General features: G+C 56.3%; 1 protein-coding gene across 1 annotated transcript in view; it reads left to right on the top strand.

Moving 5' to 3' along the window:
* TRPM8 (transient receptor potential cation channel subfamily M member 8) overlaps positions 1 to 13308 on the top strand; it is a 34919-nt gene extending 21611 nt beyond the window's left edge. Inside the window, exons 17-24 of the mRNA XM_016204624.2 lie at positions 1888 to 1979; positions 3196 to 3337; positions 4802 to 4973; positions 5210 to 5387; positions 8895 to 9085; positions 10985 to 11084; positions 12132 to 12165; positions 13258 to 13308. Coding sequence (XP_016060110.2) covers positions 1888 to 1979; positions 3196 to 3337; positions 4802 to 4973; positions 5210 to 5387; positions 8895 to 9085; positions 10985 to 11084; positions 12132 to 12165; positions 13258 to 13308 — 960 coding nt within the window. The remainder of the gene's footprint in view (positions 1 to 1887; positions 1980 to 3195; positions 3338 to 4801; positions 4974 to 5209; positions 5388 to 8894; positions 9086 to 10984; positions 11085 to 12131; positions 12166 to 13257) is intronic.
* Positions 13309 to 15149: the final 1841 nt, after the last annotated feature.

Raw genomic sequence — 15149 nt, 5'->3', positions numbered from 1 at the left:
GCCCAGACCTGGCGTTCCGTTCAGAAAAGAGACCTCTGTTCGTTTTTTAAAGTGTTGTATCACTGCAGCGGCGCCCCTGAGCCCGGAACCGATCTACTTAAGGCTTCTCCCAGCACCCAGGCCGAGTCTCAGGGACAGAGGCTGAGCTGGGGTGGCTGGGTCACCCACCTGCCCCGGGCCAGGTACGGCCTGTTCTGACCACTCTCTTCTTGTAGATGGTTCTCAGTGGGTGGTACCCGGTGTCACTGAGACCACCCAAGTGGAGAGGTCGAATGTCATCTCTGAGCCTGGTTAACCCCAGGGCTGCTCAGACCTGGGAGACTTGTTAAGTCTCCTCGGTGCTGGATTTCCTAATGCAGTTACCTCCTTTGTCCACGAAAGTCACCATTTGTGTTTATAAATGAGTGGAAAGAACTACTTCTTGGGAGACCAGTGATGCTTTTATAACACCCCAAGACCAGGGCCCCTGGGCCCCTGTGGGATCTGAAGAAGCGGGGTCACGTAGGGGGAAGAATCTGAGAGTCAGGCCCCCGAGGCTGCCGAGTGCTGGCCGCCTGCCCTTGGGCAAGTTCCTTACACCCACCCCCCACCCACCCCCAGGCCTTGGTTTCAGCTGCAAAACAGGAAATGCAATATCTGAGTATCAGACAGGCCTATCTTGGTGAGCTCATTCTCTAAGACTGAAAAGTGCCCTGTTCCCCTGGGGACAGGTTTCCTGCCTTCCGGTGGTTTTCTCATCTGAGTTGAGCTCTCTGGGGCTCTGGTCTGACCCCCCTCACCCTTTATCACGTTTAAAATAAAACGTTTAATCCCTGTTTTTCCCAGCGGCACTGCACCTCGAACCCTGTCTCTGAGTCCTGGGAGCCTGGCACAGCCGTGTGGAGCCTGCGGGCTCTCAGTCACCATTTCTGAGCAGATGGTTGAATGGGGGGTCAGATGACCACCCTGGGATCACCCATGCCCGGCGCATGGGTGGCAGGGAGGCTGGCCAGATGCTGTCTTCTGAAGGACGGTCTTGTCCCTCTCCATCCCTGCGTAGTCCCGACGGGCTTTCTTCCAGGAGACCGTGGCCAGTTCATGCCAGCTGTGCCAGGAGGGCGCCGAGGCACATGCCGTTCCTGTCGTTCATTCCTGTGGCCACAGCTGTCCACATAGATGCCGCATAGAGCACCTTTGCGCATTTTTTTTTTTAAAGGTTCCTTTTTTTTAAAATTCTCACCCCAGGATATTTCTCCCATCGTTTTTCAGAGAGAGTGGAAGGGAGAGACAGAGAGAGAGAGGAGAGACATCAATTGGTTGCCCCCCCCCCATGAGCCCTGACTGGGGCTGGGGATGGACCCTGAAACCAAGTTTGTGCCCTTGACCGGAATCGAACCCGGGACCCTTCAGTCCACAGGTTGACGCTCTAACCATTGAGCAAACTAGCCAGGGCAATGGCTCCTTTTTTATCAAGACGCTTTACTGCTACACGTTAGAAAGTTCTTACAATAAGTACACAGCTGCGTGTTAGGAAAGCCTTACAATAAATGCACAGATCTTGTCCTGGGAGCATCGCTCCGGAGCTGCGCAGTGCGCGTCCTGCGCCGTGGCCTCAGGGGCCCGTGATCCCGCGCCCACCCCACAGGCTGTGCTCACTCTCTGTGGGCTCATTTTTCAAGAGCCGTGAGGATACGCGAGTCCCTCCCGTTGACTGTCAGCAACGTGAGTCACAGCAGCGCCCCTGCCACTGGCTCCGGCCCCCGGAACAGCTCCGGCACGTCGGGCTCCCTCGGCCCGCCGCTGGCTCATAAAGGAGCTGGGGGGGATGTGTGGCCACGCGCAGATCTGGAAGCCGGGGTGCAGGCCGCTCACGCCCCGCCCTGTCCCCGCCTGTCCCCTGTGCTGCAGTGGTACATGAACGGGGTCAGCTACTTCACCGACCTGTGGAACGTCATGGACACGCTGGGCCTTTTCTACTTCATCGCAGGGATTGCGTTTCGGTAAGGAGCCCTCACGGCTTTTCCCAGCTGCGGGCGGCTTGGGCTTCTCTCGGAAGAAGGGGCGAAGGAAAGATCTTTGACGCTCGAGCCCAGGGTTAGCCTGTTCCCCAGCCCGGCAGAGGTTGTTCTAGAAGGCCGCTCTCTCTGCTTCTCGGAGACACGGCGCCCCGGCGTAGAGCTGTCTCCTCGCTCCCCTCCTGGGGACCTGTAGTCGAAAAGGGGCTCTTCACGGTTTCCCACGGTGCGCTCCAGCCCCTGGGGAGAGAGAATTAGAAATTGAGGAGAGTGGAGAATGGCGAGGATCTCAGATATCGCACGGCGTGTGCATTTGGGGCCAGGCAACCTTCTAAGACGCCCTCGATTTCAACTTGCACGCTGGTTATGGCGCCTGCCCCCCCCTTCCAAGCGTATTTCCAATCTAAACGCAATCACGTTGGGAAAACAATCTAAAATCACGGTCAGAGGCAAAAAGCAATGGGCAGTCGCAGAATAGAGAAATTGGGGCCCACCCGGCACCGCTTCCCTCCAGGGCCGCCCTCCCCACATCGCTTCAGGCGGAGCTTGGGCTCTGCTTGAGTGGCACACGGATGCCCCTTTGCAGAGGAGTCTGACCATCGGTTACCCCCAGAGTGAGGTGGTGACAGTCGCTGCTCCATCTACAGTGTGAAGGGAGCAAAAGCTCAGTTTCCTCCCCCAGGAACCTCCCTCTCTGCTGGGGTTGAGGCCCAGCATGCGAATCACGGTTGGCTGGCTGCGACTTCTAGAGCATCCCAGCGAGAAAGTGCACACGGCCTTCAATTCACACACTAGCAGGCAGTTAGCTAATCGGATGACTTGGTGCAAACGGGCTAAGTTTCGTCAGGGGGAACCCGGCAGGAGCAAGTCCCAGGCAGCGGGGCTGGGGTGGGGACTGGGGTCCTTATGGACGAAGGGCAGTGATGGGGGGGGGCTCCGGCGGTAGTGTCTGAGCGTGAAGGACCGCAGCGGCCGGGACCTCTGAACGCTCTGTTCCGTGTGGCGTCCTTGCTCTGCCGGAGCCCATGGCCTTTGTCTCCAGCGAGTGACAGGTGGGTGTGGTCTCCATGTCCCGTCTCTCCTCACTCTCAGTCCCCCCTGACTCCCAGCCGTTTCTTCACCTTTGTTGGGTTATTTTTAGAAACAAAGCTTAGAAATGTCTCGTCAGCGTCTCACGAATGCTGTTCCCCGCCTTCCTCAGGCTCCACTCCTCCAACAAAGCCTCTCTGTACTCCGGACGGGTCATCTTCTGCCTGGACTACATCATCTTCACTCTGCGGCTGATCCACATCTTCACGGTCAGCAGGAACCTGGGGCCCAAGATCATAATGCTGCAGAGGATGGTAAGCGGGGGGGGGGGGGGGCCTCTGGGGGTCACCGCGCTTGCTGTATCCCGACGGAGTTCCTTCCGTCGTCCACGGGGGGGGGGGGGTTTGTCCAAGAGGGACCGTTGCATCTTACAGTCAGTGAGGTTTGCGCTTGCACCAGGGGCCTCTCCGGGTAGAAACTGAACAAAAGATGACCGTTAGGAGGAAACGGCCTAGTCCAGTGAGCCGCTACTGAGGATCCCTATGTAGGTCTCACGCTTCCTCGCGTGTCTTCAGGTCTTCATTCCCTAAGCACACAGGCAGGAACGGGACTGCCACCCCCATTTCCCAGACGTGGACAGCAGGTCCTAGGAGGGCGTTACGTTTGTCTGGAGACGCAGGGGCGGGAACAAGGCCAGGGCTGGAGCGTCAGTCTTCTTACCCAGCGGAGGGGTTCAGTCTTCTTACCCAGTGGAGGGGTTCAGTCTTCTGACCCAGTGGAGGGGTTCAGTCTTCTTACCCAGTGGAGGGGTTCAGTCTTCTGACCCAGTGGAGGGGTTCAGTCTTCTGACCCAGTGGAGGGGTTCAGTCTTCTTACCCAGTGGAGGGGTTCAGTCTTCTATCGGGGTGGAGGGGTTCAGTCTTCTGACCCAGTGGAGGGGTTCAGTCTTCTATCGGGGTGGAGGGGTTCAGTCTTCTGACCCAGCGGAGGGGTTCAGTCTTCTATCCGGGTGGAGGGGTTCAGTCTTCTGACCCAGCGGAGGGGTTCAGTCTTCTGACCCAGTGGAGGGGTTCAGTCTTCTGACCCAGCGGAGGGGTTCAGTCTTCTGACCCAGCGGAGGGGTTCAGTCTTCTATCTGGGTGGAGGGGAAGCTCCCTCTCACCACTCAGCAGAGGGAACCAAGCAAGACAACGCGGCTGTCCCGGGCGGGTTTTCCGGATGACCTGGGCCCGTCCTGCCACTGTCTGCATGTCAGATGGGCGTTGGGATGAGCTCATCCGGAGGTTCCTTTCCAGCGGGAGGTTCTCCGAGTCTGTGGTTTCCATTCAAAGCATGTCTGAGGCATCGAGTCACCACAGAGTCATGCCACGGGCGCAAAACGTTTCAAAGAAATCAAAGCGTGCGTTCTTGTTGAAGAGGATAGCTTTGATTTTTCTCCAAAAAAACAACAAAAATCCCCACAAACACGAAGGGGCTAAGGTAGGGGTTTAAAGAGTGTGAGCATCGTGAGAGGGAGGCAGAGGAGCGGTGCCCCAGCTCCAGCTCCGGCGGGCTCCTCACCAGAACGCTTCTGCGGCTGAGCTGGTCTGGGGACCTGCAAACAGAAACGCGCCCGTCGATTTTAAGCCTGGTCCGCAGGCCCAGGGGCGACAATGGCCCTGTTTAAAATCAGTGAGCAAGCGCTGGGTGGCCCGGGTCCCCGGGGCCCTGGGACCCCGCGCCCCCCGAGGCCAGCCGAGCGGCCTGCCCTGACTCGGCCCTGGCGTCTTCCCCGGCAGCTGGTCGACGTGTTCTTTTTCCTGTTCCTGTTCGCCGTGTGGATGATGGCCTTCGGCGTGGCCAGGCAGGGGATCCTGCGGCAGAACGAGCGCCGCTGGCGGTGGATCTTCCGCTCGGTCATCTACGAGCCCTACCTGGCCATGTTCGGCCAGGTGCCCAGCGACGTGGATGGTGAGCCTGGCCGGGCCCGGGCGGGCACAGCGGGGGCCAGGCTGCTGCTTCCAGAGCCGGGGCTCCCTAAGCACTCATTGCACAGGAGAGCCCGGCTCCAAGGCTTGCACCTGGTCCGGATGAAGCGCCTTAGAGCCGCGCCCGACACGCCGCCTGACCTTGTCCCGCGTCCCCCGGGGGGCCCAGCGCTGCCCCTCCGGCGGTCCTCACGCGGCCTCCGGCTTCCGCCTCCTCAGGGACCACGTACGACTTCTCCCACTGCACGTTCACCGGGAACGAGTCAAAGCCGCTGTGCGTGGAGCTGGACGAACACAACCTGCCGCGGTTCCCCGAGTGGATCACCATCCCCCTCGTGTGCATCTACATGCTATCCACCAACATCCTGCTGGTCAACCTGCTGGTCGCCATGTTTGGGTGCGTGTCCGTGCCCTGCGGGGAGCTTACGCGGGGCCCCAGGGGACAGGTTGTGCGCAGGGGGTGGGGCCTCAAAGGGACTCTATTAAAAACACAGCGTGTCCCCGTTAGCTGTGTCGGAAGACCAGCGCCCGTGACGCCCTCTGGTACATCCAGACTCTGGGTGTTTAGCTTCCGTTTAGTAACGTCCCAAGCGCCGCGACGTTGGCCCGGCGGGGACCGTGTGCAGTTGGCCAACCTCAGGCTCGTGTTCTCTGTGGGACTCGGGCGGGTGGATTCTGGAGCTTCAAGGACCCATCCTGTATGTAGTTGCTGCTTTAGGAATTTCAGTTTCAATACAAATACGAAGAGTCAGGGGGGTGGCTCTCCTTCGGGGTGTACGTCGGACGAGGCCGAGGGAGAAGGCGATGGTGGCTCTAAGTATTTTTGCTGCCTTTGGCACTTCTTCTTCATTCACTTAGAAAATCACGGTTTTCAGTTGCCCTTCCTCTTCCTTAGGAGAGTTTCAAGGAGCCCTGTGTGGTAGTTTCCGTGGGAGGACCTGGGCTTCGTGCTGTGGCTTTAAGGGAGGTCGTCGTGAGTACCTGGCACAGACAGACGGATTCGCAGCAGAATACAAATTGAAATGTATTTGTCACCTTTGAGGTGGACTGAGGCCCTTAGTTGGGGCCGGTGGAAGCTGCGAAAAGCCTCGGGGGGGCCTTACCAGGTTGCAGCCTAGCCGGCGAGTTCCTCGTATTTCAGTTTCTTCTAAAATCCGGCCATTGTTTCCGCGCCTACTTTTCCTCTGTGCCGTTCTTGCCGACGTTTCATTCTGGTCCGCTGAGCGAGCTTTCTATTTTGGTTTTTACTACCAAATGGCTTTAATTACTGCTTTTGAAAAAAATCATTTGGACATCTGCTGTACAACCCCGCGTTACTCTTACTCAGGCTCTCCTGGCGTTTCGCGCGAATTTCATCACATGGAGGCGCTAGGCCCCGTCTTCTGAAATCCTTTTTCTGTCTCCTTCAAAAACAATCTCGTGACTGTTATTGTCATGATGTTAACTCTGGAGAATCATTAGGGGAAGCTGGCATTTAGACAAATGGTATCTCACCACCCGGAAAAATTGGCGCGAGCCTCTGTTGGTTCACTTATGTGCTGTTTCTCGGTGACGTTTCGTGGTTTTATTTGTATGGATCTGCAGGGGGGGGGTCCTTTATTTTTTTTCTAGCCATTTGTCTTGAGATATTTTTTCTAATATATATCCTTCCAATAGCCACTTTTCGAATCCCAGGAGGCAACGTCGCGCTCATCTCCCCGGAGCGAGCCTCCTGGCCGAAGCCCTGGGCCCGCGCTTCCTTTTCGGCCGTGACAGTCCCCCCACTCCTCACCTCTTACCGCTTTGCTTCTTCTGTCTTCCTAATCAGAAGGGCCTCGCGACTGTCGCGATCCTACGTTTCTCTTTGACCTGTGGCGGGTCATGACGATGTTGAGTCCCGTAAATGTTCTCGGTACGTGGCCGTCCTCTGTTCTTCGGCCACCGGGCGGAGCTCCTTCAGCGAGCGGCTGGCTTCCGTTTCTGTCCAAGGCTCTCCGAAGCCTCGACATTCGGTATCTCTTGATAACATTTTCAGTGTCAGCAGATTTTTTTTTTTTTTAATATGTTTTTATTGATTTCAGAGAGAGGAAGGGAGAGGGAGAGAGAGAAACATCAGTGATGAGAGTCATTGATCGGTGGCATCCTGCATGCCCCCTGCTGGGGATCAAGCCGGCCCCCCGGGGAATGTGCCCTGTCTGGGAATCGAACCGAGATCTCCTAGGTCATGGGGCGACACTCGACCACTGAGCCACACCGGCCGGCCAGTGTGGGGATTTCTGAAAGCGTGTCTCTCCGTGGGGCCGTGCGAACTCCCCCTCTCCTGCTCCCACGAGGGTGCTCACGTGGTCCCGGGAGACAGGGCTCGGTGATCACCACAAATCTCCCTCCAGCCCGGCGGGGGAGCCGAGGACAGGGTTTCGCTGGAGACGCTGAGTCAGAAGGAGCACTGTAGGACTTCTCGCAGGGAAGGTGCTTGGGCGACACTGGTTGGCAGAGGGACGGGGCAGCAGGTGGGTCGGGGTGGGTGACAGCCTGGGTGGGAGAGAGGGTCCTGAGCTGCTGGGAACGTCCGGCTTGCGGCAGTGGGGGGGGGAAGGGGGTACGCGAGGCCCAGACCCCACAGAAAGGGAAAAGTGTCTCAAGAACATCGAAGCTGTCTTAGCAAAGCAGCCTGCAGCCGGGCCCGATGTTCAGCCTTCCCCTGAGAGCCCTCGTGTCCCTTCGGCTGGGTCTTGAGAGAGGAAGAACCATCCGGAAGCCTCGACATTCGGTATCTCTTGACCTCAGTGTGTAAGCAAACCTTACACGGGCCAACCCCGGAAAGGTGTCCCTTACGCAAAGCAGCTTTTGGGTGTTCGCGTCCAGTCGTCAGCTAGCTCGCCTGCACCCCCTGGGACGTGACGAGGGTTTTTACCGTGTGGCCAGGAAAGGAAGCTGCTCTCTGGACCCACCTGTGCCCTCAGGTGCAGAGGAAACGGAGACCCAGCTGGAGGCCCTTTGCTGCCACCTGGGCCCTCCCCGGGGGCAAAGGAGCAGTGGCAGGAGGCAGCCCGAGAATTGTGCGCACACAGAGCCTCGTTTCACGGGCACTGGCCCGAATCCATGCGAGCCAGGGACGGGGGACTTTTTCTATAAGTGCAGCTAGGGCCTTCACTTTAGCCAGATGTGATTCTACAGCGAGACGACGTGCTAAGTACAAGTTCAAGCCTAATTGTTATATATGATGTGTTTTCCTAAAATACAAAAACTAGTCATACACATAATTTTTAAAGGGTGCCTGATGTAATCATATGGATTAGCCACAATGTGTGAGGCATATTTTCAGTTGAACATTTCTGTTCCCTTCTGTTGGGGCGGGAGGTGGGGACAGCTGTTACTTAGGGTGTGTGTGTGTGTGTGTCTGTCTGTCCGCTCACATACTGTCTCTCCTCAGTACCCCTTAGTGCTGGGCGGAATTCCCACAGGTAAAGTCACTGGGTCAGAGGGGTGAACATTTTTAAGGCCCTTGATACACAGGAGGGCGCAGGATTCCCGAGAGAGTCGGCACCACCTGGGGCCTCTTTGTATCTAACATAACAATAGACGAATGAAGAAAGAGACTCCTTGAAAGGTCCTGAAATAAAAATAATTTTTGAGTTCATTCGACTTTTGCATGTGTGTGTGCGATTGAAGAGAAATAAACAGAACAGACACTAAAAGCCAGACCCCCTTCTGGCCCATCTTGACCTGGAGAGTGCCTGGTGCTGAGCTGTTCTGGCCACGATGTCAGTGTGGCCTTCTGCCCAGTCCAGACGGAAACGACCAGGGTCATAGCTTACGGTCAGTAGCACCGTGTTGGGCAGCGAGTGACCGTGTTGGGCAGCGAGTGACCGCGTGCACCTTGAGTGAGGGGCGCGGGGGCTCAGGCCTGCCCTTGTCCCGCCAGCTACACCGTGGGCACCGTCCAGGAGAACAACGACCAGGTGTGGAAGTTCCAGCGCTACTTCCTGGTGCAGGAGTATTGCAGCCGCCTCAACATCCCCTTCCCCTTCGTGGTCCTCGCCTACTTCTACATGGTGGCGAAGAAGTGCCTGCGGTGCTGCTGCAAGGAGAGGCCCGTGGAGCCGCTGGCCTGCTGTGAGTGGGGCGGGGCCGGGCCGGGCCGGGGCGGCGCAGGGTCAGCCAGGGGCCTGCCGGCCGCGCTCCGAGGAAGGGCTCGCTCAGCCGCCGCCCCGCTCGCGCCCGTCCGTCCCTAAAGCGTGGGCGGGGGGCCAGCCCAGGAATTCACGAGACCCCCTGTTCCGTCTGCCCGGGGCCCCTATTTGGGGGAATGGCCTCGGGATGGACATGGTAATAATGTAAATAGTGGGTCGAACAAGCGTGATTTACGGGATGCTCTGCCGTCGGCTGCTGTGAAATCTAGTCTCTGGGAAACGTGAGCCTCGACCCCGGCGGGCAGGGCTCACGACTTCTCTGGCCGCCCTTGAGGAATTAGAAAGCCCACAGTGACGTCACTTGGTAAAACAGTTTCAACCTAGAAATCAGAATGTACAGTCCAACATCGTCACCCGGCCCGTTAATGCCATTCAGGGGGGAGGCCACCCCCATGTGCTCACCGCCCCTCAGCTGGTGGAGTTGTTGGGAGGGGGGGCCGTTGGCTCGTCCTGGCCTTTCTGACCCCCTCTCCCGCTCTCCAGTGGCCGTGGCTGACCCTCCGCACAGGACGGAGGGAGGGGAAGGAGCAGGAGTCGTTTCTAGAAACAGTGGTCTCTGGCCTGGCACATGTTTGAAACTGACCCTCTGCCGTGCGGGCACTTTGTGGGTCGCCCAGCGGTGGCCTGGCCGCCCTCTCACCACAGCAGCGCTCTCCCTGGGGGCTGCTCCCCCCGAGCCTCTGGTTTCGGGGCCCACTCGGCACACTCTCCCTGCTGGGGCCCCCTTTCCCCCGGAAGGCGGGAGTCAGCGTGTCTGCAGGTGAGTGAGTTCTGTCCCCCACGTGGTCATCCACCGCCTCAGCCCTGACAAACCCCGGTGGCAGGCGGGTCTCCGCCCCGGCCTTCTCCCTCCCCTGCTCCGGGAGCCAGGGCCTCTCACCGCTGGATTCCTGGTCGCGCCCCGGCCACCGGCTCCCTTGCTGCGGGGAGCAGGCGTCCAGCTCCCGGCTGCAACAGGCTGGGTGTCCCTGCCGAGTGGCTTCTCCTTTGCCACTCTCCTCCAACGGCTGCGTTTCATGAGTAATTGCGGGGGGGGGGGGAGAAACATTGATGTGAGAGAGACACAGCGATTGGCTGCCTGACCGGGGCCGGGGATGGAACCTGCAACCCGGGCACGTGCCCCTGACCGGGAATCAAGCCCGAGGCCGTTGGGTGCGCCGGCCGACGCTCTAACCTGTGAGCCACACTGGCCAGGGCGCCGCTGCTCCGCCTCCGCTTGCCTGCCGTGGGAAAGGCGCGGCTCTGCGGGACGCTGAGCTGAGGCCCCGCGGGAACCGCCCAGGCCCGTGGTGCAGCCACCCAGGCCGCCCTCGGAGGGAAAGGTGCTACCTGAGAATCTCCCGGAGGTCTGCGCCCAGGCTTCACATCTCGGGGGGTGGCCTTGATGTCAGGCCCTGTTTCCCTCTCCTTCAAGCTTCCTACCCCGGCCTTAGGCGGAGGGCAGGCAACCCATCAGTAATTATTTAACAGCATGATCGGGGTGGCACTTTTACGTCACCCAGACAGAGGAGGAACACAAAGAAACAAGAACCGAATTCCCTGGCGAGACCGTTGTGCTAAGTCACAAAACACAGGGGCAGGCTCTGCGTGGCCCTCTGTTCAGAACAGAGGTTGGGTTCCCGTTTCACGCGGCGGGGAAATCCGTTAGTACCCCATCTCCCTGCAGCCGTCACTAGTGAGTAGGTAGCATTAGTGGCGTCGACCCGCCCAGGACGAACCCGATTCTCCTGGCGCCGCCGCGGTGGAAAGCGGGCCGGGGTTGACTCAGGAGCGAGGGGCAGAACAAGCAACTTAAATGCTTTTCTCTGTCTCGTCCTTCGAGGTTTCACAAACGAAGACAACGAGACCCTGGCGTGGGAGGGCGTCATGAAGGAAAATTACCTCGTCAAGGTCAACACGAAGGCCAGCGACGCCGCAGAGGAGTATGTCTGCCTTTCTGCCCTGCACGGCGCCCCTGTGGGCCCAGCCGGCGGGATGCAGGCCCCCCCCTGAGCGGCCCCGTAGGGAGGATTTCAGCCGAGAGCAGTAGCACCCAAAGATAGTACCCGGGCGTTTGCGGGTGACACAGGGAATGTGGGCCAGCCTTGCAGGAAGGGGCAAACCTCCAGCCTGCCGTCCCTATTGCCCTTCTAGGCCCTGGGGGCAGGGAGGAGTATTTGGAGCCGGCAGGGCAGGGCCCTGGCACCAGGTGCCAAGAGCATAGGTCCCTCTGCCACGGCTGCAGAGGTGGGTCCAGGAAGACCCTCAGGTAACCAGCACTGGGCATCACCTGGCAGGTGCCACACATGCGTCTCTATGATGGAGTAGAGACATTAGAAGCTGGGAAAGCCATCTGCTTGATGTGTCTCAGCCTGTCCCCAAGAAGTCCTGGGCGTCCTTTATGGGTCACACGGGGCAGTTCTAAACGTCCCACAGAACTGGCCGAGCCACCGAGTCCACGGATGGTCCGCACACCACGTGCTGTGCAGGGCCGGCAGGAGCGGACCTGCCTTTTCGTGCCGGTTGCAGGGCTCATGGTCAGATGTCACAGATACTGAGCGCTCCAAACCCACCTCAAAATTCGCTCTAAATGAGCAAATACAAGCAGCGCCCAAATCCGTGTGTGAGATTCAGCACGACCACTGGGGAGCAGGGACACGTGCTCTTTCTCTCTAACAAAACAGGAGCCCCGAGCTTTCTCCATTTCCAGACTCAGAGACCCTGGCTTCGGGAGGGAGGGAGGGAGGGGGGGGACCTCCGGGGTCACCTTCCGGCTCCCCACCTGCACAGGTATCACCTATGTGCTGCACCTCTGACTGGGGTGAGGGCAGGGTTCCGCTTCCTTTGGGTCTTAGGGAGGACGTTTAATAAGGTAAATGCAGCTGACGCTGATTTAGTTGGAAATGAAAATGATGTGTATTTGTTCTTTAAAAGACTGGAAATGGAGCCTAATAGCCCTCTCTCTCCCTCTCTCTCTCTCTCCCTTGAAGAATGAAGCATCGGTTTAGACAGCTGGATACAAAGGTACAGGTTTGTTTGTAGTTTAAGAAACACTATTTTCATCTCTATTATCTTTGAGCTTTCAGTGAGAGGCCGGTGGTTATCGTCCAAAATTAGAGAAGTGTATTATTAAAAAAAACAGATGGGACTTTGTCCATATTCAGCGCATCAGGTCTGGGCGGGGGAGCGGAATTGCTTCTCCGACGCTCCAGCCCACAGGGCCCTGAAGTCCTGTTCCCACGCTTTCCAAAACCTTGTCTGTCTCACGGCCCGCCTGTCCCTCGCCCAGCTGCAGAGGCAGGTGTAAGATGCTGGCAGTTAGGGGAGGCCTGAGAGGCCCGAAGAGAGGCTCCGGAGCCTGAGAGCCTCTGCGCTAGGCTTCGATGCCCCTCTCATTTGTTACCTATTTAATCTGAAGGGCACTGCAGATGCGTGAATTCACACGTGTGAACATTAGGCACAGGGAGAGCAGGACTGGACCTGGCACCCGTGTCCCTTCCTCCAGGGTCTGTTGATCAAAGCAGCCCCAGGCCGGCCCGGATCCAGGTGGGGGAGGAGGACCCCCCTGCGTGGCGTGGGAGGGACACGCGTGCTGGGGGGGAGGGCCTGGTGGCGGCCGTTTTCAGAGACACACTGTCGCACGGCAGTGCCTCTTGTTCCTGCTACTCTCACTCTGATGTTGTAATTGTTGCCAGCCAGGGGAATCCTCTAACTGTATTAGTATCCGTTACATGTTACATTATTTAAAAGTATTATCTCTCAGTGTTGTTAAAATTCATTATTTCTATGTAGGAATCACTAGCGATTTGCATTTGAGTAAAGCTAATGCTAACTGGTGCAAAGGATCCTCTGCTAGTGACGGGATCGCGGAAAGTCAGCGGTGGGCGGGGCCTGAGATGTACGTCATTCTGGTGGGCGGGGCCTGAGATGCGCGTCACGCAGCGATGGGCGGGGCCTGAGGCACACGTCACTCACTCTGACCCGGTCCAGGCAAGCGCCGCCCTCGCTGTCTGCTCTGCGTGTCTGTGGCTCGGAAAAGCTACAGAGCGATAATTTAAGGTTCAACGTTGGAAAGTCGATCTTGAGACCCGTTCTTTTTCTTCCCCCCTCCCCAAGCTAAATGATCTCAAGGGTCTTCTGAAAGAGATTGCCAATAAAATCAAATAAAACACATGAACCGTAATGGAGAAAAATCTACTAATAATAAGGTAAGTCACTGGAATGGCTTTTATTTATTTTTATTTTTTGCTCTGAAAATGTATATATTTTAAGACTAATTCAAAATAACGATATTTCTCGCAGTTATTTTATTTTCACATATTATCAGCTTTGAAAATAATGCCTCGTGTAAAAATCATAAAATACTGGGTTGCAGAAGGACCAAGGGAAGCCCTGGTCCGGTTACTCTCTGCACCAACTTCACACCCAGGCCAGAGGCTGGCACAGCCAGCAGTGGGCACACGTAGTCTTCTGGGCATTTTAAAAGCACTGGCGACCTGGACAGCTATTTTGGTATTCACTGAATCAGGGTCACACTGTTCTGAGACTTGGTGTTTTTTTCTTACTTAACTCTGTATTGCTGATGCCCTTAGAGATTAGTGCCTAAAAAGTGTAGCTCCTTGTCAGGATCCATCATTTTTGTTTATCACTCTGGGATATGAAATGTCTGCTTGCGTGTTTGTTCTGCTATCAGCAAATAAATATCGGCCTCCTTTTACTACCACACGTGCTTTAGTAAGGCAGTCACAGTTTTCAGCAGCAGCTCATTTGCAGAATAAAAATGTAATTCGATTAACCGGCGAAGTTAAACCCAAGGATTTACTCCCTGGTCTTACCCTGGGCTTTCATTATGTTTCCCCATTACCTGTCCAGATTCTGAAATGGATGCTTTAAGTGGTGTTGGGGACACAAAGAGCTAGGGGGAAAAAAGCCATGGGCATTCCAGTGGAGTGGATATTTTTTGAGAAAGTGAATTGCAAGGAATGAAAATACATGACTCCCTCCCTCCCTTTCTCTTTTCCCTTAATATGTACGAAGTGCCCGCTCAGTGCTGCAGGAACTGTGCGGGCTTCTGCCACGGCGCAGACACCTGAGTCTTCCTGTGCATCAAATCCACTGTAGAATTTCTACCCACCGACTGAGTGTGTTATAGGGTCACCGTGACCATCAGCTTACTTCCGATAGATCTGGACACTCAGTCCTTTCCCCTGGGTTCTGACGACTATATGTCACGTTAATGATCCCTCTAAGATGGAGGGTTGTGTTAGAATAAGATTAATGCATATTTTATATCATTGGAAAGGCCGGCATAGCCTCCTGAGTTGCTCAAGAAAATAGTGTGCCTCAACTCTTTAATAGTGGTGTTAAATGAAAATGATATTTCCCCTAACAATAAATTATAGTTTGGGTTTTGGAACATTTCCCATTTGTTTAAGTTATGAACTGAAATATTTTTTTAAATCAGGAAGAGAGAAAACAATTATAATGATTTTTAAAAACCGTAGAGGTGAGTTAATCGGAAGAGATTCCAAACGAGGTGGTTATTCACCGCCCACGACCCTGGTCTCCACACCTTGCATTCTTTCCCAAACGTGTTGACTTGGGAGTGAAATGAGGGAACAGACTGGCTCCTTGTCAGCTTGCCCTTATTAACTGGTGACTGACAGCAAGTGTCCTTCGTTTCCATGGGACCCTCCGTGAAAGAAAGAGGCCTGGAAGCTCACACGAGGAAACAGAGGCCCGCCCATTCCTGACCACCTGCGTCTTTAGGAGCAATGAGTTGGGTGTGTCCAGTGTTTTGTTACACTTTTTTCTTCTGGATGTAAGACCCATTTTCATTTGGGGATATAATCTGTCTGGCATAACCTTAAGAAGTTACTGAAAAGGCAGTTTTCTGGGCAACCAACTCCACGCCGCTAAAATGTGATTTTCGTGTCCCTCCTTGATAGCTCTCTCCCTACAGGGGTGACAGTGATCTCTCCTTGGTCGGGGACAAGGGGAGAGGCCCT

This window comes from Miniopterus natalensis, chromosome 8, assembly GCF_054644295.1.
Source record: "Miniopterus natalensis isolate mMinNat1 chromosome 8, mMinNat1.hap1, whole genome shotgun sequence".
Lineage (NCBI taxonomy): Eukaryota > Metazoa > Chordata > Mammalia > Chiroptera > Miniopteridae > Miniopterus > Miniopterus natalensis.
Note: the sequence above shows the minus strand (reverse complement) of the source record. Positions and strands in the feature narration are given on the sequence as shown.